This window comes from Engystomops pustulosus, chromosome 3, assembly GCF_040894005.1.
Source record: "Engystomops pustulosus chromosome 3, aEngPut4.maternal, whole genome shotgun sequence".
Lineage (NCBI taxonomy): Eukaryota > Metazoa > Chordata > Amphibia > Anura > Leptodactylidae > Engystomops > Engystomops pustulosus.
This window is the reverse complement of record NC_092413.1, coordinates 212968962-212992395: the sequence shown is the minus strand read 5'-3', so window position 1 is coordinate 212992395 and position 23434 is coordinate 212968962. Positions and strand designations below refer to the sequence as shown.

At 42.0% G+C, this 23434-nt stretch overlaps 1 protein-coding gene across 1 annotated transcript; it reads right to left on the bottom strand.

Moving 5' to 3' along the window:
* Positions 1 to 236: 236 nt before the first annotated feature.
* On the bottom strand, positions 237 to 20840 carry LOC140122661 (cytochrome P450 2C29-like). The gene is made up of 10 exons (XM_072143764.1): positions 20754 to 20840; positions 18057 to 18245; positions 15220 to 15382; positions 14849 to 14998; positions 9159 to 9319; positions 7335 to 7511; positions 6675 to 6816; positions 4872 to 5053; positions 2898 to 3039; positions 237 to 725 (listed from the first exon to the last, which is right to left on the bottom strand). The coding sequence occupies exons 2-10, from the start codon at positions 18228 to 18230 to the stop codon at positions 547 to 549; spliced, it is 1470 nt and encodes a 489-aa protein (XP_071999865.1). The 5' UTR covers positions 18231 to 18245; positions 20754 to 20840; the 3' UTR covers positions 237 to 546.
* Positions 20841 to 23434: the final 2594 nt, after the last annotated feature.

Genomic DNA, 23434 nt, shown 5'->3' with positions numbered 1-23434 from the left:
GAACTTAAATTTTTTCACCTTGGGGAAGCGGACCCGTAACCTTTTCAATAATTACAACAACTTTACTATCAGCTGACTCAATTCTATCCCCCAGGCTGACTAGGCCTCACATGGGGCTGGGTCAGTTAAGTTTGACTCCAACTCCCTTCTAGAAAAGGCCTAGAAGACTGTACCACTGCAGCTCACATGAAGAGATCAGCCAACAATGGTATGACCCAGTGCATATTTAATACAAATAATTGCAATGTTACATGTATGTAAAACATAAAATTGTTGTAATTTTTAAAACAAAATAATCAACACACAAAAATTGTGTAAAACCGCACCGTTTCCACAAAACAGAGAACATTGGTAGCAGTTTTGTTTGTCTACCTTCGTAGATCACTTTACTCAATTTTATTCAATAACATCTTTAAAAGTTTTCTCACTTCTAGACAAAAATATACGTCTCAAAATGTGAGATTTTATCTCAGTTTTTTTTTACATTTTAATTAATTAATTAATTTTAAAAAACCCATGACAAAAAATACTGCTATGACCCCCGGTCTATCTGCGGGGCACGGCACACATTTCATAAGGTTTAGGGGAATTTGTGAATCCTCTGTCTGGGGTCAGGTCCAGTTCAGCTCCAGGGGTTGGGCGGAATGTGAAGTTTTGCAGCAGTGACGTAAAGAAGAGAAATATCTCCATTCTGGCCAAGGTCTCGCCAGCACAACTTCTTTTCCCTGTAAAAAAAATGCAAATAAATAGATGAGTGAATGTTTTTGTGAAAGAGTTGTGCTTTATGCTGATGCCAGGTTGTCGTGGTGCGCGTACAAAACCTTTGAATTTAGATGATTAAAAAATATCATTTGTTAGAATGAAAAGGATGGTGGAGAATACGGGTTCCCCCTGTATGAAGCACTTCCTCACATCAGCCCCTAAAATGGCCAAATACTAATAAATTGCAGTATAAATAATAATAATAATAATAATAATAGTAATGTATTTATAAAAATAATAATAATAATCCTAATAATAATACATGTATTAAAGGACTATAGAAATAAGTGGTGATGCTCACTCATCCGTTATGGGAGGAAGAATGGGTGCTATTATCGAAACCTTGGTATCATTGGGTAAAACGTGAAATAATAGTATACAGGCAGTCCCCTACTTAAGAACACCCGACTTACAGACGACCCCTAGTTACAGACGGACCCCTCTGCCCCCTGTGACCTCTGGTGAAGTCTCTGGATGTTACTATAGTCCCAGACTGCAATGCTCAGCTGTAAGGTGTCTGTAATGAAGCTTTATTGATAATCCTTGGTCCCATTACAGCAAAAAATTTTGAAACTTCAATTGTCACTGGGGTAAAAAAAAAAAAAAATTTTCTGGAACTACAATTATAAAATATACAGTTTTGACTTACAAACAAATTCAACTTAAGAACAAACCTATACATAACTGTAGTGGTATATCAAGCAACACCAGATATCCTCTTTAAGGCAATCAATGTATATTTATCAATAAGAATCAATAAAAGTAAATACAGACACAGTTATTCTAAAATAGCGCTTCTAAAGCGGGGCCCACGCTCTATTATCGTAAATAATCGCACAAATTATAACATGACTTCAATAAGTAAAAAGCTCTATTAAATATACTGGTGGCTTCGATAGGTAAAAGACTTCAGTAGGTTTATGGAAGCTTCTATGCGGTAATAGACTTCTATATAGAAGAGTCACATGTATATTACAAGTCTAAAGCATATCCTGCGTAGTGACCAAAAATACCCAGAGTGATAGTTATAAGATGATTATACAATACTAATCTGCATGGGAGGCTCAAAAGTTCTTTCGCTCCAATATTAGGTCTCAGCGTTTCTCATGAACTCACGGAGAGAGAGTGGAGAGGCACACGCTGACGAGAAACGCTGAGCCCTAATAGGGACTTTTGAACCATCCATGCAGAGTGGTATTGTATAACCATCTTATAACAAACGCTCTGGATTTTTTTTGTTCAAGACGATCAGATCATGTCAGAGGGCTAGGTGTGCTTGGTTTACAATCCTTTATCCTGGTGGTAGAAATTGGCCTTAAGAACCACGGCGAGTATATTATCAGGCAGCCTATCACATTCTAGTTTTTGTTTCTTTTAGGACCCAGTGTGGTGACAACATCCAGAAAATGAACTTTAAAGCGAGGTGTAAATTGGTTGTATAAAGTCAAGGAGGCGGAGAGTTTAACACTGAAGTCAAGGTGGGAAATTCTGATCACCTCCTCTTCTGCGATTAACATCATGCATCAGACTTTAGGAGATCTGGTTAGCGATGTCTCTGGATGCAGGAGCATCAATTACAGTGAAGGGGCTTTCTGAGGAAGAGAGAGCTTGACTTCAGAGTTAAAATCTCCGCCTCCTTGACTTCAAACAACTCGTTTACACCTCACTATGTAGTTGATTTTCTGGATGCTGCCACCACACTGGGTCATTAAAAAAGAAACATGATCTGGAAGGTATAACACCACTATACCTATAAGGCGCACAAAAATCCTTTGATTTTCTCAGAAATCAAAGGTGCGCCTTATAGTCCAGTGCGCCTTATATGAACCGTACTTACAGACAACAGCTGCCTTGAACTGTGCACAGTTCTGCCACCTGCTGGTCATTCATCCTTTTAATCAGGTGCGCCTTATATATGAACCTAGACATTTTAGCAGGCATTTATTGATGGTGCGCCTTATACTCCGGTGCGCCTTATAGTCCGAAAAATAGGTTTATTAGATATATTTCTGACAGGTTCCCTTTAATAATGATGGTGATACTTCTACTACTACTAATAATAATAGTAATATAAAAAATAACACACAATAAAATTAATGTTAATTTAGAATAATAATTAGAATAATAATAATTACCAATAGAGAACGGTATAAAGGCCTCATTCTTCTTGAAGTTTCCTTCTGAGTCCAGAAAATGTTCTGGATAAAACTCGTCTGGTTTCTCAAAGTATTTTTTATCTCTGAGAGCTGAATGGAGCAGAGCCATCACAGTTGTTCCCTGAAAAAACAAAGTTTTTAAAATACTTAAAGTAAATATGTGAATACAGATAACAGTCAATAAATAGGATCCCTAACCCCTGAGGACTTATTTTTATCATTTTTCAGTCAATTTTGTGTTACATTAATGTGGGAATAATAATTACTTTATTTACAAAGCGCCAACAGATTCCGTGATTCCGCAGCGCTGCACAGAGCTCGCCAAATCAGTCCTTATCCCAATGAGGCTCACAATCTAATCATCAAAATTTTAAAAACATTTCAAGAATATTTTTATGGGAATTGAAGGGCGTGCTTCCCAAAAATACCCCAGTAATTTCAATACATCTCTTAAAGAGAACCCGTCATGCAAAATAACCCCCTAAACTAAATATATTTTCATAAACTGCCATTAGACAGCATTGCCTCTATCCCTTCATTGTCCCTCTACATGGCTGTAAACCTAAGCAATGAGGTCCTAAAGCTGTATGCAAATGACCTGTGAAATGTCCAATGAAGCATTAGCATATTCAAGCTGTCCACTCTATTCATGAGTGGGAGGCACAGCCACACCCCCAGTGCATGACTGACAGCATGTATAATGATGTGAGGCTGTATAATGATGTGCTTCCTGGTGCTGGTGGCCACGCCCCCTGCAGCCTGTGTGTGTGTATAGGAGAGATACAGCAGCTCCAGGCAGCCATGTTACAGCAGAACATGTCAGATTCATGTGTAGCTGATGTCTGTGTCTCTCACCTGTATATTAGGAGGATGCAGCATGTCAGCAGATGCAGCACACACACTAGCAATGCTTTACTATACATTACACACATGAGCAGGGGGAGGAGAGGGGAGGGGTAACAGGGGTGACATCACTGCCTCTGACCATGTGACCAGCCTCATTTACATAATAAAGAATAGATGATTTTACAATGAATAATGTATGAAATAACTAGATAAAGGCTGGGATGGGATCCTTGTGAGCTGCTCCAACAGGTAGTAGTGATAGAGACCCAATGACAGGTGTCCTTTAAATATAGTCTCAGTTACAGCAGTATCTACTACTATTAATGCCGAAATTGGAAAGAGCACCTAGCAGCAGTTGCTACTCGTGCAAAATAAAGTCTTAAAAAATATAGGTAATGGGGGTCATTTACTAAGGGCTCGATTCGCGGTTTCCTGACGTGTTACTCGAATATTTCCGATTTGTGCTGATTTTCCCTGTATTGCCCCGGGATTTTGGCGCACGCGATCGGATTTTGTCGCATCGACGCTGGCATGCATGCAACGGAAATCGGGGGGCGTGGTCGAACGAAAACCCGTCGGATTCGGAAAAACCGCCGCATTTTTTTAAAAAAAGAGTCGCGGGACTCGCGCTTACCTTCATCAGGAATAGGCCGGTGAACTCCAGTGCATTCTGGCGGGCCTTGGGGAACTTCAGCGCAGCAGCGCCACCTGGTGGACGTCGGAGAAACTACCTTAGTGAATCATTGGAAGACCCGAATCCACCGCAGAGAACGCGCCGCTGGATCACGAATGGACCGGGTAAGAAAATCTGCCCCAATGTGTATAGCACATCACTTGCTCCATTCATACAGTGTATTACACAGCAGGGGGCACTGCGAGGCTTCTGGTGGAATGTAATCTCAAAGATCATAGATGTCCATCTTGTACAATGGTGAGAAAACTCCACGTGTCTTCGAAGAAGAACCTTTGCTCCTCGAGTGTCCCTTCCTTTCAACCATTAGAGGCACCAGAAGATTTACAGCAGATTGGAGGAGGAAAGGTGCATTTAATAGTCCAAACAATACAGTAATCAAATTCTTCAAAGGTCCAGCTAAAGAAATGACCTACCCCTGGAATGAAATAGCCTTTGAAAGTGACGTCTCGGGCTGTTGCGTGTAGACCAACTGGGGCCAGATCTGCGAACCTCTGAATTTCATGGATGACGGCGTCTGTGTACGGCATTTGTTTGCGGTGCTCTACCTGAGGTTGTGCTGATCCCATCACTTGTTCAATTTCATTTTGAACTTTTTCTGGTAAAACAGAGACGTATAATATAATTATATCTCATGTAATCACATTTACACATGGATGGATCCACTCGTACCTCTCATCTAGACTGGACATATCCAGGAGATGAGCAGCTTTTCTAAATAACATAGTTAATAATTCGGTGCCATGAAGGATGATCTTGTGGTGGATTTGCTAGCATGGTTTGATATGCTAAGGTATTTTCATGAAAACTAGGAGTTTGTAACAAGCTGAATGGAATAGGGTTGACCAAGACTGAGATGTGAAGGCCAAGAAAATGACCTTAAAAAGGAGCTTCCATTTCCTCCACCGAATCTATCCCGTAGCATTCTATCACAGATGCCTTGCACAGATTCTTCTCCATTCCCGACCGTTCCCTAGAAATCAGTCATGTAGTTTCAGCATCCAATGTGCTAATTCTGCTCTCATCTGACAAATATTATCCTCCGACCCAGGATCACCTATATTACAGCAGAGAGTCTAGTTAGCATATTGTGTGCGGAAACGTATGTGCAGATACTAAGAGCTCCAGTTGGTGAAAGTCCTCCATAAACCCTTAGCAGTCTAATCTCCAGGTTGTGGTACCCTGAATATTCATGCATTGCCATCACTAGTGCATAATAAGGGTATTCCCATTTCAGCAAATAAAATGTTAATGTTTGTATAATAGAAAGTTATGCAATTTTCCAATATACTTTCTGTATCAATTCCTCACTGTTCCTCACATTCTATAGAAAGCTTCTCTGTTTACTTCCAGTGGATAGAAATTTGTCCATGGTCACACAGGTGCACGACTCGTTAGTATCATAGAGAGTAATCAGAGCTGTGTGATATAACGAGCCGTGCATCTGTGTGACCATGGTCAGATTTCTGCCCACATATGTAAACATAGAAGCTTTCTTCATGCAAATGAGCCTGAGGGGCTCAACGCTCCACTAACACCTGTGGAGCCCAGAGCTGTTCAGGCTCATTAGCATAATTTTCAAAGCATTTTTTTTCTTAAAAACATGGGAATAGAAAGCTAAAAGACAATCAGATCGTGTGAGAGGGCTTGGTGTGCTTTGTTTACAATCCTTCATCCTGGTGGTAGATGTCCTTTAATGTTATTGAAGGGAACCTGTCATCAGAAATTGGCCTTAAAAACCACTACTAGTATATTGTCAGGTAGCGTATCACATTCTAGTTTTTATTTCTTTCAGGGCCCAGTGTGGTGACAACATCCAGACCATGGTCACACAGGTGCACGGCTCATTAGTATCACAGACAGTAATCAGAGCTGTGTGATATAACGAGCCGTGCACCTGTGTGATATAACGAGCCGTGCACCTGTGTGATATAACGAGCCGCGCACCTGTGTGACCAGGGTCAGATTTCTGTCCACTGGAAGTAACCATAGAAACTTTCTATAGAATGACAGCAAGCAGAGATCTAGAAAACGGAGGAATTCATACAGAAAGGATATGGGGAAATAGCATAACCCTTCATTAAAGAAACATTAACATTTCTGAGATGAAATGGGAATAGCCCATTAAGGAGCATTTGTCCTCCCCATATCATAAATTATTGTAACTTAAAGGACAACTGTGTATGATTTTTTTCTGCTCTTTTAACAATATTTCTTACTTTGAATTTCTGGATATTTCATCATCAGCAGAATAGCCCATCGCAACGTGGTTGACGTGGTCTCCATTCCAGCCCCAAACAAATCTGAAACCAGATTAATCAGATTCTCGTTGTGGTAAAATTTGGTGGATTCTAGTTTGTCCTAGAAAAATAAAACAAAAAATAGGAAATCTGGAATTTCTTATTGAACCAGCCGCATCTCTCAGACCAGACCTCGGTCCGCTCATCTCTAGTCACCGTCTCTCAGGCTGGGGAGGACAGAAATGCTAGATTTAAGTTTGAATAATTAGCAAACGTTGGAGGCAGAAAGGCGTCCTGTGACATAGACAAGATCCCCTGATTATAATAATTTTATAAGACTTTTTTTAATCTAAAAAAATAGATTTCCTTTAAGTGTCTACATATAATACAGTACAAGTAGCCAATATACTATAAGAAAGTCAAATAACCATCTACTACCAAACCATTACCCAGCAAAGTGTTGGCTTAATGCAAGTAACATGAGGGACCAGGATTACACGACCACCACCACAGCCCCCGACATGCGTTTTACCATCGGCTTCCTCTAGGGGGTGTAAATTCTAAAGGTCTGATTGTGTTCATGACATGAAGTTTTGGAATACATGGAGCAGGTTTAGTTGGGAAGCTCTTTAGACCTACCTCTTGTTGCTTGGCTAGAAAGGCATCGACGAGGTTCCTCTGGTCATTGATGTCCAGCTGTTTCTTCTGCTCTGTAAATGTCGCTCTAATAAATTTATGAAACTTTTCAATGTTTTCAAAGATTTTCTTGTGAGCTCCTGGCAGCAATTTTCCCAAAAATGGATAACAATCGTACAACTACATCGTATGAGAAAGAAAAAGTGTATTATAGAGTGAAACTAGATAGAAAGATGTATATTTATCACCGGTGCTCCCGCGATCACTGTCTCGGATCTTGGGCGCACCCGTGTTCCTCCGTGTGTCCCCAGAGCCGAGCTGAACTCACCTCTCCTGGCTTCAGCGGCGGTCTCTGCTGCTCACGCGGTTTGGCGCGCCCGTCCCCGTCTCCTAGCCCGCGTCGGCTCGCAGACATTTAAAGGGCCAGTGCGCCAATAATTGGCCTTCCCACTTAAATTCCTGCCCCTTCCTGTGACCCATGACTTCAAGCCTTCCCCTGAAGAGAAAGCCCTCCTGTGTATCCTGCGTTCCTGTGTATCCTGCGTTCCTGTGTATCCTGATCCGTGTGCCATTCCGTTGGTGTGTTCCTGATCCGTGTGCCAGCTCCTGCGATTCCTGACGTGAGTCCTAGTGTGCCTGACTGTGCTGTTCTCCGGCTATCACCCCGGGTACAGACTGTCTCCTGCATTACTACTCTGGCAGCCACCGCGGGCTAGTCGCACCTGTGGAATGACCTAGTGGCACCCTGCCACAGCAAGACCATCCTGCTTTGCGTCAGGCTCTGGTGAAGACCGGGTGCCACTTAGACTCCGGTCCCAGGTGTCGGTTAGTACCATCTCCCCCGGTGGTCCAGAGGGTCCACAGACTCCCAGCCCTGACAATATTTACCTGTGCAGAATATTTTTATGTGTGTGTTTGTTCACTGCTGGTAAATACTTATATGTGCCACAATGTCATTGCTGTGTTTGGTATATTAGTTGCTGGAATATATTTATATCTGTGGTATATACATTACGGTAATATATCTATATGTGCAGTATTTTTGCTGGAGGGACTTATTTTTCTATCTTTGCTATAGTTACTGCTGGGAGGCCTTATTGTAGATACTCCCATAGCAGTTGGCCGTACCAGTTAGATATCACTATGGAAAGAACCAGCAGCCCTCCAATTTCAGGCAAAAATCCAGGGTAAAAGTTTATTTTGAAGTGCCGATGGAGTGCGGGATGGAGGGAGGGATGGAGGGAGGGATAGATAGATGATAGATATGAGATAGATAGAGATAGATAGATAGATAGATAGATATGAGATAGATAGATGATAGATATGAGATAGATAGAGATAGATAGATAGATAGATAGATAGATAGATAGATATGAGATAGATAGAGATAGATAGATAGATAGATAGATAGATATGAGATAGATAGAGATAGATAGATAGATAGATAGATAGATAGATATGAGATAGATAGATAGATGATAGATATGAGATAGATAGATGATAGATATGAGATAGATGATAGATAGATAGATAGGAGATAGATATGAGATAGATAGATGATAGATATGAGATAGATAGATAGATAGATAGATAGATAGATAGATAGATAGATATGAGATAGATAGATAGATGATAGATATGAGATAGATAGATGATAGATATGAGATAGATGATAGATAGATAGATAGATAGGAGATAGATATGAGATAGATAGATGATAGATATGAGATAGATAGATAGATAGATAGATAGATAGATAGATAGATATGAGATAGATAGATAGATTATAGATATGAGATAGATAGAGATAGATAGATGATAACTTACCATCACCCAGGGGCTGCTTAGGAGTTTTATATTCTCACTGACTGAACCCATAAGCCTCAGGATGGTCGGATCCTCGTAATCAAATCTTTTGCTCAGCAGAATGGCCACAATGATATTGGTTACAGCAGCGTTAATACTGCTCACATTACTGAAGGGTTTTCCTGGAAAAAAAAAATATTATTACATTGCTATGTTCTCGCTTTAAAGGAAATCTACTAACAAAATCCATCCTGATAAACCGGGGACATTACTCATAGATCCAGGCACCGGGACTGTGGTATCTTCTTATGTTTGTTATCCTCCTTCCTTCTAAAATCAACGTTTAGATTATGCTAATGAGGCTACTAGGGCGGTTACTAGAGCCCCTTCATGTTGCAGATTCACAGGCTGTTACATGGTCCCACTGCTCCCTCAGCACTTCCCTTCATTCCTCTGCCTGCTATAATCTCACTGATGGAGAGAAAGTTTTAGAACACAGTGTGTGTGTGTGTGTGTGTGTGTGTGTGTGTGTGGGGGAGTACTCAGGTGTTGCCAAACTCAGACCCCTCTCTATGTAATAGGTTTCTCTGTGAGAGTGATGTCCTCACTGAGGGCCTCCAGTGTGATATCATGGTAATGCTGCTGTAAGTCTCTACCTGTAAAGTAAATGCAACATCCCCCACCGGGGCCTAGCCTTTTCTTGTGGGCCTGGAGGCAGCCGGGGCCCAGAATACCTGAGTGGCTGGCTAGTGCGGCCTTGGGCACACTGATATCACCGGGCTTGGTATGTGGACCGGAGGACGGGCCTACAGCCTGGCAGGTCTCCAGCGGGTAGTGTGTGCAAGAAATATGGAGGGAGAGATGGATGCAATGGTTTCTCCCTGGGGCAACCCGTGAGGTGTCTGTAGGATGAATGGGGAAGCCCGTGGAGGTAAGCAGCCTTATCTAGGGATCAGATGGAGGCAACCTTGTGCAAATCAACTTATAGTTCTTTATTGAACAGCAGCTGATATGTTTTTCTAATATGGATATCTATTGGAGTATCCCTTTCATCCGTGAAACAAGATCCAGCGCAATCTGATACAATGTTATATTTATTAAAAAGTAGACATAACAAAACGTATAAAATAATAAAATAACAAGACGCGTTTGAAATCCGGACTGGATTCTTCCAGTTGCATTATACTGTCTCTTTGGATTTCGGGCATTTAAGGAAGAGTATTTTGGCACGTAGAGGTTCCGGTAATCGTTGACCTTCAGAGGTTTGCTAGATGATTACCGGAAAACCAAAGCCGCTCCTCATTAAGGTAATCCTCATTAAAGGTATAAATATAAATTGACTTAAAAAATTATACTCAATATAAAAATACATATTACTATACAAGCACAACTGAAACAGTAAGTGTATTAAAATATATAAATACATATGTCCCACAGTTAGGGACATGGAATATTACATGACTATTTATTCAGATCGATTTGTCTAAAAAGACTATTAAAATGGAGTTCTGGTGGAAGCTGAGACTACAACTACAGAGGCCTTGGAGGGTCAATTTGGGAAGATGGATATTGTCTGTGAACTACAGTGATGGTATTGGGACCAAAACTACGGGTGCCTGGAAGGACCCGAAGGGTTATAGGTGGATACGAGTGTGGGTTGCGTTCCGAGGAAAGTTATTGGACCGCAGGTATGTAAGGAATTAGGGAATGTTAATCTACTGGCTTTAGTGTGTAATCGAAGAAGGAGGGTAGATACTTGTATTTATATGAAGATGGTTTCCATAACCTCGTTAAGACCAAAGGGTTTTTAGGGTTTTTAGTTTGTAAATCCAAAAAATTTCCCTTCTCTTCAGGATTTCAAATCTGTTGCAGAATTATTCTCCTACATAATCTATTGGTTTAATGTTGAAGATGACATTGGGGGTCATTTACTAAGGGCCCGAATAGTGTGTTTCCAACGGGTTACACGAACATTTCCGATTTTGGCATTTCGGATTTAGTGGCATCAGCTCCGGGTTGCATGCGCCGAAAATCGGGGGCATGGCGTAAGAAAACCCGACAGATTTGGAAAAACCGCTGCATTTTAAAAACAAAGTGTCGCTTCACACGCACTTACCTGCACCCAGCGTAGGACGGTGAACTCCGATGCAATCCGACGGACTTCAGCGCAGCAGCGCCACCTGGTGGACATCGGGCGCACTGCCTTAGTGAATCACCGGAAGACCCGAATCCTGCACTGAGAACGCGCCGCTGGATCGCGAATGGATCGGGTAAGTAAATGACTTTCATTGTCTTTGTGTTTTAGTTCCATATTGAATTGCCTGCCACACTACCTCCTATAAGGTATATGATGAAGCGGGATTGGCAATTCATACTGATTTTAATATTGAAATATTTCATATTGTGTGTGATACAAGCGAAATGTATTAGTATTATGTTTAATAACTTTGCAGGAAAGGCCCCTCTTTTTAGAACATTTGGATACTTTTGGGTTAATGTCGTTCGTTTCTGAAGGGATTTGTTTCTTATGTTGTTTTAATACACTTGGGGCTCGTCTTTGTTTCAAGGTTCTTGCCCTTCTGTATGTGAAATGTGGGTGTTTGGGAAATGCTTTTTTCTAGATGAGGATCATGTAATAGTATGTGCCAGTGTTTCTTTATAATTTCTTCTATCTTTTTATGATCGTTGGTGTATGTTGTAATAAACCATATATCGTTTCGATCTCTCTTGTTATTCGATGTTCCTTTTCTGGTTGATTGCAGCCACTCCTGTTGGTTGTGTTGGCTTGCTTTGAATTTGGCATTGTCCACAAAGTTTTTTGGGTATTTCTTTTCAAGGAAGCGATTTTCGATGACCTGTGCTTGTTCCTCATACGTCAAAGTCTCAGTGCAATTCTTCCTTATTCTCAAGAACTTGCTATAGGATATATTACGATTGATACCAATTCTTGTGATGGTTGCTATAAAAATTAAGATTTAAGAAGAAGGGAAAGAACCTTGAAACAAAGACTAGCCCCAAGTGTACAAAAACACCATAAGAAACAAATCCCTTCAGAACAAACAACATTAACCCAAAAGTATCCAAATGTTCTAAAAAGAGGGGCCTTTGCTTCAAAGTTATTGAACATAATACTAATACATTTCGCTTGAATCACACGGAGGAGCTTTTCAATATTAAAATCAGTATGAATTGCCAATGTGACATGCAACTCAATATCAACCATGGAAACAAAATTCATGGCTTGTCAAGACATATGGAACTAGAACACAAAGACAATGTCATCTTCAACATTACACCAATAGATTATGTAGGAGAAGAATTCTCCAATAGATTTGAAATCCTGAAGAGAAGGGAAATTTTTTGGATTTACAAACTAAAAACCCTACAACCCTTTGGTCTTAATGAGGTTACAGAAAACGCAACCCATACGACACTCGTATCCACCTCTAACCCTTCTGGTCCTACCAGGCACCCGTAGTTGTAGTCCGAACACCATCACTTTAGTTCACAGACACCGTCCATCTTCCCAAATTGACCCTCGAAGACCTCCGACGTTGTAGTCTTAGCTTCCACTGGGACTCCATTTTAATAGTCTTTTTAGACAGATACCGATCTGAATAAATAGTGATGTAATATTCCATGTCCCTAACTGTGTGACATATATTTAAATATTTTAATACACTTACTGTTTCAATTGTGCTTGTATAGTAATTTGTATTTTTATATGGAGTATAATTTTTTAAGTCAATTTATATTCATACCTTAATGAGGAGCGGCTTTGGTTTTTCGGTAATCATCTAGCAAACCTCTGAAGGTCAACGATTAGCGGAACCTCTACGCGCCAAAAAACTTCCTTAAATGCCCGAAATCTAAAGAGACAGTGTAATGCAACTGAGGAAGAATCCAGTCCGGATTCGAAACGTGTCTTACTATTTTATCATTTATACATTTTGTTATGTCTACTTTTAAATAAATATACCATTGTATCAGATTGCACTGGATCTTGTTTCATGGATGAAAGGGATACTCCAATAGATATCCATATTGGAAAAACATATCAGCATCTTTTATTGTCGGTGTGTGCCACCGAGCCAATCCCCCTATAGCAGCGATCCGACTTCATCCATACTGCCTTCATATGAGTTGTGCCGTCAGCACAACCTAACAAGTTGAGCAGAAACCTATACGATTTGAGTTGTATTAAAAAAACACCTGGGATAACCTATACATTGAGCGCCCCTGGCTATTGTCTTTTTCGCTTTCCACTGTACATTATTGAATAGCAGGCAACGGCCAAAACGATAACAGCAGATTCTCAAGCTGGAAGAGTCATGGAGAGCTTGTCCCCAAGAAGGTTACATGCAGTGTGGTAGTAGGTTTGGGCTGGGATGGTGCAGATGGAACCGGGTCTGGGTGGTGGAGCTCAGTTCTGGGCTTAAGTCTCCGAACTTGCCCTGGGTGATAGGCAGTAGGCATGAGGCACTTGAAGTTCCTGGAGTTAGGACAGTGGTCAAGCCAGACGGACCATCAAGTCTGGTGCTGTCTGCAGACTCTATGCTCTGAGCAGAGAGCTAGGACAGACTGAGACCATGTGCTTCCACCAAGCAGGCGTTTATTTACTCTGTGGTCAGGTGGTAGCACCTATCCAATCACCTTCCAGACTGTATAACAGGAATGTCATTGGACAATCACATATCACAATGTTAACTGTTGCCTTACCAGGCACTAGCTACAGCTTCAATTACACAATATTCCAAATTCTAGAAACATCCTAGAGAGTTTATGGCTCCCTCTCACAGCTCCTGACCTGGAGAGGGCGCTATTCAGAACTACCAGCCTGCCTATGCATTAGCAGGGGTGTTGCATGAAGTTAACCAATCAGATGTTCTGTATCATTATAATGTCAGAAGAAAACTGGTTGGATAAGGGAGTGCCAGCTAACAAGGGGAGGTTATAAAACCCCTAGTGGGTGGAAAGTTCTAGGTCAGTCCAGGTGACAGCAGTTGATTCCATAGGGTCTCTCTTGACAAACACTACCCAGGACATAGAAGTGTCTGTGGCATGCTGCTCTGACACCTTGGCCTCTCAGGAGACCATTCCCAAAGCAGAGCTCCACCACTCAGACTCTGCTCCATCTCTGCTGCTGAAGCAGTCAGCTATCTTACCCCAGCCTGAAGCTGTTTATCCCGGCTGGGAGGATATCTTCCTTTGGACCAAAGATCAAACCAGCCAGCATTACCCTGCTGAAGTTACCTGCTGTAGTGGCTGTTGCCAAGTTTCCAATAACAGACTGTGTGTAATGCCTCTGAGTGATCACTGGATTAGGCTTTCTACCATCTATGATGCCCCCTCACCAACATCAGGGATCCCTATCTACACATTGGGGCTGCCCCAGAAAGAAACCTACACTTTCAGCTTCTGCCTCCATTTTCTTGCACATACCACCTGCTGGATACCTGCCAGGCTGTGGAGGAGGCCTCGGTTCATGATGCCAAGCACCGTGACCATTGCAATGTGCAAGGCCGCATTAGCCAGCCAGGGCCCCGGCTTCCTCCAGCCACCGAAAAAGGCTAGGCCCCGATGCTGCATGTTCCACATCTTCCTCACTTCTAGTAGTCTTTGGAGGGAATACCACTTTAACAAGCCTACATATAGTATTGAGAGCATATTATATAGTATTCAGATGATGATGGTGGAAATGTACCCCTCACCTTCATATGATCTTAATTTCTGCACTAAACATTCAGCCTCCTCAATGATCTTGTCTTCTATGGTCTTCTTTCCCATTCCATAGTCTCGTAGTGTAGAGATCGTAAATCTTCTCATTACTTTCCAGTTCTCTCCATTGGCAAACACAACACCTAAGATGGAATGAATATATAGCAAATGATGTGTGGCCCTTACACAAGAAGGAAGTACTAAGTCAATACTTAGATGGGGAACATTGGAGGCACTCAGCTCATCTGCAGCGCCATCCTCACCAATGGCCTTGACATATAATGCAGATGGACATGGTTGGTCCTTCAGAATAAACTGATGGTGGTACACCATCCTCGAAAAAAAATTACATTTAAGGACTTACCGTAGCCTTTTGTCGTTTCTGTAAACACTGGGGATTGGGGTCTGTCTGAAAAAAACTCTGCATGGTCAACAAGGGCTTCCTTAATAGTATCATAGCCATGAAGAATGACAGATTTCGACATTCCGAGCTGGATACTGAAGACTGAGCCATACTCCTTGGCCATCTGTGAAAACAAGGATGATCATATAGTTACTAAATGCCAGGAGAATTGTTTCACCAAACCCACTGTCAGGACTGATCATTCAAAATAGAAATTCTCCTGTAGGTTCTGTCATGTTCAACCTATTCTTAAAGGCAGAAGAGAATAAACTTAAAGGGGTTGCCCAAAGAAAATTCTCAAATTTCAATCCCCTAGTGATGTTTACACAATAAAGATTATTTTAACCCCTTACTTTACAATTTTATACAATTTCTGTTTTAGCTCCTATTTGAGAGGGTGGACAAGGACTCTCTAAGCAGACACTTTATAATTCCTCTAGTGCTACGAGATACTGTCTGCTGACAATGTGGTTAGATTATAAGGGTACAGGTATATCTACACTTTCATTTAGTTTCTGAGCATTCACTAGAATCTGACAAAGAGAGATGAGACAAATCAGAGATGAGAAATTATGAGATTCATGAGATGGATATAACACACAATGACATTCTCAGCTTTGCTACATCTGAGCTATAACTAACACTGTCCCCTCTGCTAAGTCAGACATACCATACATTATCAACTCTGCCTCCCTCCCCTGGACCTTATCTTATGTGTAGCTTTTAGAGTAGAGTTTTCTCATGCTGTTGCTTGCCAGCAGGAAGTCTCAGTGTGAGCTCATCTTGGAATGCAAGGGAAGGGGCAGGAGGCAGAGAGAAGTTCACTGCAGGGTAAGACAGGAGAACAATCTGTCCTGCCCTTTCTGATTTACGGTTGGATCCAGGGGCAACAGAAATTGTATATACCGAGACTGATAGAGACAGGTTGGAATTATATCTGTGAAATGCTGTATTTTTGTTAATAACAGCTAATTAGATAATGTGTTATTTTGTTATCCTGAGTATATTTAAGAATCTTGTGTTCGAAGGAATAACCCTTTAGGGCATTACTAAATCTTGGAAGCTATTTTTATATTTCATTGTTGAATAGTTTAAGTGATAAAACTTTTTAAAACTAAATTAAAAGCTTCTCTGTCCATTTTTTCTGCTCCTTTCTTCTCCTGCAGTGAGCAGTGTTTTCAAAAGTCATTTCTGGTCTGTACACCTCTGACACATAAGGAGAAGAAGCTAATTATTAACGTTGTCCATACTTTAAAGAATATTTTCCTTGATGATTCATCTCTGTAAGGAGATTTGATTATCCAGTGACATTTTGTAAGGAGTCAAGTCATTAGATACTTTACAAGCTTCTCCTTATCAGCTGTCTGTGTGTGAGTACAGAAGGGAAAGCAGGCTGATACACATTAGTGCAGGAGGTTAAAACAACACAAAGACACATGTTCCTTTAATAAAGGATTTTAAAAAGTTTACTATTATGATCTGCTCCATCTAATTTTGGCTCTATCCCTAGGTCCATACTTATTTAGATCTATGTAATGTAAATTCCATATTCTCTCTACATAGTAAAAGCTGTACCAAAGAAAACTTTAATTATTGGTTAATTCTATCATTTGCAGGATTTGTTGAAGAACAACCACAATGTCTACAGAGTTTTTAATAGCAGCAACAACAGCGCAAGAAGAAAGGCAGAGGACAAGGTGCATCTAGCGGCAAAACCATAAATGGAGACAACGCTCTGGGCCGGGAGTTATAGATTGGAACAATAATACACTTGGATCAGAGCCAACAGGACAAGTTGAAATAGGAAGCCAAAGTCGAGGATCAGCTAAGAGGTCAGATTCAGGAAGCCAAAGAGAAGTAACCATCTAGGAGCAGGAAATAAAGTGATGTTCTCCAAAAAGAAGAGAGCAATGAAGAACCCAGGAACTAGATAGAGAATGGAACCAGGAACAAGGTGGCTTCAAAATGTGCATAACATGAAAGACACTTCACCTATCTAATGTGTGTTCTCTGTCAATTCTGCGAAGATTTCTGCTCATCTAGCAGGTCTTGTCTCCATGTCCTGATTTTGAGACTTCTATGGGGCAAATGTATCTCATTTTTGGCTTTGCTTTTTCTCTTTATTTGCAACTTTTTTTGTGTCTAAGATAACCCCCCTGAAAGTTTGCAATGTTTAAGTTTTCTATAGTGTTCTAAGATGTGAAAGTTTCAAAAACAGTCATTAATTTTGGCGCAAATCCATATCTGCCCCCTACCAGGTGTTTGCAACTTTTTGTCAGCCTTTGTAGTGAATCTTGTTAAAAAGTCACAAATTTGCTAAAGATTCCTCAAATGCCACATATATTGATAAGGAAAATCCACCAAGAAGATACATCTGACCAACGATAAAGCCAAGGAAAATAAAAATAAAGCAGGAGCACAAAGCCAGACTTTAAATTAAAGATGAGTGGATTTTCAGTTGGGTTTTGATGTTCGGCCACCAATCAAGCAAATGGATGCCCCTTACTACTAGACATGACCATGACTGTCCTGGAGGACAACCCCTGGCCAATAGTGGGAACGGTTAATAGCAAGAGGTGTTCATTTTCCAGATTAGCTGTTCGCCAAACCTGAACTGAAACTATTGATCCACCCATCTCTACGTAAGATACACGTGCCCATATGTGATCTCACAACCATAGTCGACTCTTACTCATACTAACAAGACTGGTTATTGAGTCATAAGGAGGTCTATCAAGATCAAGTGTGGTGTCCAGATCTATGAATGGGGAAACTGGGATGTGGTCATTCAGTATTACCTGCATAAATGTCTTCTGGGGTCTTCCTACGTCCATCATGTGGATATTTCCAATAATTGGTAGAGGTTTTGGTCCGGGTGGAAGATTTTTGTTACTTTCTTGCTTTTGCTTTTTGAAAGCATTGGCCAAAAATAAGATGACAACAACAGAAAGGAGAATTGTGACCAGATCCATGGTGAACAGATGGACCTGTAAAACATTGACATTAGAGAGAAAAAGTTTACATAACATGTATGACACAATGATTAATGATATCTGCAGATGAAGGAAGATGAAGACTCGGAATGAGAAGATAGATTAGACCACCATGAAAGAGAACAACACACAGATGCCAGGTTTAACTAACTATAAATGAGATATTTGGGCACACAATGGGGGTCATTTACTAAGGGCCCGATTCGCGTTTTCCCGACGTGTTACCCGAATATTTCCGATTTGCGCCGATTGTACCTGAATTGCCCTGGGTTTTTGGCGCACGCGATCGGAATTTGGCGCATCGGCGCCGGTATGCACGCGACGGAAATTTGGGGGGCGTGGCCGAATGAAAACCCGACGTATTCGGAAAAAAAACGCCGCATTTAAAAAAAAAATTGTGTCGCGAAAATTTCACTCACCTTCATCCTGGATAGGCCGGTGTATTTCGAGGCATTCCAGCGGACTTCAGCGCAGCAGCGCCACCTGGTGGACGTCGGAGGAACTGCTTTGATGAATCCCGGCCGGACCCGAATCCAGTGCAGAGAACGCGCCCTGGATCGCGAACGGACCGGATAAGTAAATCTGCCCCAATGTGGTCAGTTGTGGTGTGAGGGGTATATATGATATATGTGGGGGCACAGTGTGGTCAGTTGTGGTGTGAGGGGTATATATGATATATGTGAGGGGGTACAGTGTGGTCAGTTGTGGTGTGAGGGGTATATATGATATATATGGGGGCACAGTGTAGACAGTTGTGGTATGAGGGGTATATATGATATATGTGGGAGCACAGTGTGGTCAGTTGTGATGTGAGGGGTATATATGATATATGAGGGGGCACAGCGTGGTCAGTTGTGGTGTGAGGGGTATATATGATATATGTGAGGGGGTACAGTGTGGTCAGTTGTGGTGTGAGGGGCATATATGATATATGTGGGGGCACAGTGTGGTCAGTTGTGGTGTGAGGGGTATATATGATATATAGGGGGTACAGTGTGGTCAGTTGTGGTGTGAGGGGTATATATGATATATGTGGAGGCACAGTGTGGTCAGTTGTGGTGTGAGGGGTATATATGATATATGTGGAGGCACAGTGTGGTCAGTTGTGGTGTGAGGGGTATATATGTTATATGTGAGGGCACAGTGTGGTCAGTTGTGGTGTGAGGGGTATATATGATATATGTAGGGCACAGTGTGGTCAGTTGTGGTGTGAGGGTATATATGATATATTTTGGATACAGTGTAGACAGTTGTGGTGTGAGGGTATACATGATATATGTATAGGGCACAGGGTGGTCAGTTGTGGTGTGAGGATATACATAATATATTTGTGGGAGGTACAGTGTGGTAAGTTGTGATAGATAAATTATATTTGTGGGTTCACAATGTGGTCAGTTATGGTGTGAGGGTTTGTATAATATACAGTGAGATACTCCAGGATAGCATCTCTAACAAACCCCTCAAATATTCTCCCCACAACAGAAGTTAGACTCACAGGTCTGTAATTTCCAGGATAGGTCTTTGATCCTTTTTTATATATTGGTACTACATTTGCTATGCGCCAGTCCTGTGGAACATAACCAGTCCTCAGGGAATCTTCAAATATTAAAAATAATGTCCTGTCTATCATGGTACACAGTTCATGCAGAACCCCGGGGGTGTATGCCATCTGGCCCCGGTGATTTATCTATCTTAGTGGTTGTGAAGCGGCACCGTACCTCTTCCTGGGTTAACCTGTTGACATTCCAAAGGGAATTTGCATCATTCCTCATCGTGTCTTCCACCAAGGGATTTTCCTGGGTAAAGACAGTCGAGAAGGCGACATTCTGTAGATTGGCCCTTTCCTCATCTCCTTCCACCATGACCCCCATGTTACTCCTCATAGGGCCCACACTCTCCGTTTTTAGGTTCTTATCATTTATATACTTGAAAAATAATTTAGGATTATTTTTACTCTCCTTGGAAATTTTTCTCTGTTGGACTTTTGCATAATAAATGTGGTGGTCCGACTGTGCACCGGAACTCCCCAACTGATCTCTAGAACTCCCCAACTGAGCACCGGAACTCTCCGACTGTGCACCGGAACTCACCGACTGAGCACTAGAACTCCCCGACTGTGCCCCGAAATGCCCATTTCAGTGCAAAAATTTGTGCAGCATGAAAAATAGTGCAACTGCGCGCCAAAAATGTGGCGCAGTCACTTCTTAAATACCACTGAAAAGAATGTGCAAAGTCAGACAGAAAACTGTCCAGGGCACCTTAGTGAATGTGGGCCTCTGTTCCCAGACACCAGCTATACATCAAGACCCGAAGAGAAGCTACACATCCATCTGAGGAATGAAGAAAACACGGGAGCCACGACATCACAGTACAGGGTGGACACACAATAAAGTTATATGATTTGGCAAGTTCTGTGCAGCACTACGGAATCTGTGTGTGCTATATAATTAAAGGAATTATTATTATTATTATTAAAGGGATTAGTAGAGCGTGTCTCCTTACCAGAGGTTGCGCAGTATGGATAGTACAGGTGACTCCACACTCTGATCAATGCTTCTCACTTGTGTCCTCAGTACTAGGAGTGTCCAGAGTTACTCTGGCAGGAGCCCCACCCATCATTAACCCTTAGAAAGTAGAAGAATCAGCAGTTCTCAGCAACTCTTACTTAGATGGTGTTTGACAAAGTGATAATAAAAATAATTACTTTAATTATATAGCGCCTACAGATAACGCAGCGCTGCACAAAACATGACAAATCAGTCCCTGTCCCCACGAGGCTCACAATCCAATCAACCTACCAGTATGTTTTTTGGAGTGTGGGAGGAAACCGGAGTACCTGGAGGAAACCCACACAAACACAGAGAGAACATACAAACTATTTGCAGATGGGTGGGACTTGAACCCAGGACTCCAGCGCTGCAAGGCAGAAGTGCTACCCACTCAGCCACTGTGTTGCCCTTATGTGATATTAATAAGCGGTTATAATACACACACTGTACAATTATAAGTAGATCCACAATACTACAAGTCACTACAAATAATTGGTTTCGGGCCAGTCCGGGGCCGGTCCTCTACTGGTGGGACTGGTGCAAAATTAGAAATACATGAAACTCACCTTTCCGACGCTCCGACGCTGCGCCCCTACCTGATCCAGTCCGGCCGCGGTGACAGCTCCGTATGGGCCGGCGTCGCACTGACCATGACGTCGGCAAGCGGCTGACGTCATGGTCTGTGCGACGCCGGCGCGTACGGAGCTGTCACCGCGGCCGGACTGGATCAGGTAGGGGCGCAGCATCGGGGCGTCGGAAAGGTGAGTTTCATGTGTTTTTATTTTTATGTACTGGACTGGGCTGGCTGTATACGGGGGGCTGCTGTATACGGGGGGCTGCTGTATACGGGGGGCTGCTGTATACGGGGGGCTGCTGTATACAAGGGGCTGATGTATACAAGGGGCTGATGTATACAGGGGGCTGCTGTATAGAGGGGTGACCGACTGGCTGTCTGGCTGTATACACTGGGGCAGGGGCTGTATATACTGGGGCAGGGGCTGACAGGCTGTATAGACTGGGGAAGGGGCTGTCTGGCTATATACACTGGGGCAGGGGCTGACAGGCTGTATACACTGGGGCAGGGGCTGTCTGGCTATATACACTGGGGCAGGGGCTGGCAGGCTATATACACTGGGGCCGGAGTTGGCAGGCTATATACACTGGGGCAGGGGCTGGCAGGCTATATACACTGGGGCAAGGGCTGGCAGGCTATATACACTGGGGCAGGGGCTGGCAGGCTATATACACTGGGGCAGGGGCTGGCAGGCTATATACACTGGGGCAGGGGCTGGCAGGCTATATATACTGGGGCAGGGGCTGGCAGGCTATATACACTGGGGCAGAGGCTGGCAGGCTATATACACCGGGTGCATGGGCTGGCTGGCTATATACACCGGGTGCAGGGGCTGTCTGGCTATATACACCGGGTGCAGGGGCTGTCTGGCTATATACACCGGGTGCAGGGGCTGTCTGGCTATATACACCGGGGCAGGGGCTGGCAGGCTATATACATAGGGGGCAGTATTATAGTAGTTATATTCTTGTACATGGGGACAATATTATAGTAGTTATATTCTTGTACATAGGGGGCAGTATTATAGTAGTTATATTCTTGTACATAGGGAGCAGTATTATAGTAGTTATATTCTTGTACATAGGGGGCAGTATTATAGTAGTTATATTCTTGTACATAGGGGGCAGTATTATAGTAGTTATATTCTTGTACATAGGGGGCAGTATTATAGTAGTTATATTCTTGTACATAGGGGGCAGTATTATAGTAGTTATATTCTTGTACATAGGGAGCAGTATTATAGTAGTTATATTCTTGTACATAGGGGGCAGTATTATAGTAGTTATATTCTTGTACATAGGGGGCAGTATTATAGTAGGTATATTCTTGTACATAGGGGGCAGTATTATAGTAGTTATATTCTTGTACATAGGGGGCAGTATTATAGTAGTTATATTCTTGTACATAGGGGGCAGTATTATAGTAGTTATATTCTTGTACATAGGGGGCAGTATTATAGTAGTTATATTCTTGTACATAGGGGGCAGTATTATAGTAGGTATATTCTTGTACATAGGGGGCAGTATTACAATATATTTTACTTGGGGGCAGTATTATAGTAGTTACATTCTTGTTTATCAGAGAAGGTAGTAGTATGTTTTTAGTGTACATATATGGCAGTATTAAGTTGTGTGCTCTTAAAATAGAAGTGTTATTTATTTACAAGGAGGCAGTATGAGTCTCTGCAGTGTACATGTTGATTTACACCATCTATAAACAGTTTTTATGGAGTTTAGTAACTCCACCCACATCACAAGGCCACGCCCACTTGTTTTGACCCCACCCACTGAATGGGGCCACTTTTACAGTTTTTTCCAGGGCCACTTTAAATTCCCAGTCCGCACCTGCCTACAAGTCACATCTATGGCAGAGTGATAGTAAGATTTTAACTAGTCCAATTTTTTCATCTAAAATAGAAGTGAAGCCAACTTTGTAAGCAGTCATTAAATAACATATAGCTACCGTTCTTGGTATACAACACCCTTGGCAAATCCATGTCTCCAAGGATGCCGCGCATAGTCTGATCCGAAGCAATACTAATAGACTTTTCTTTTTTGTTT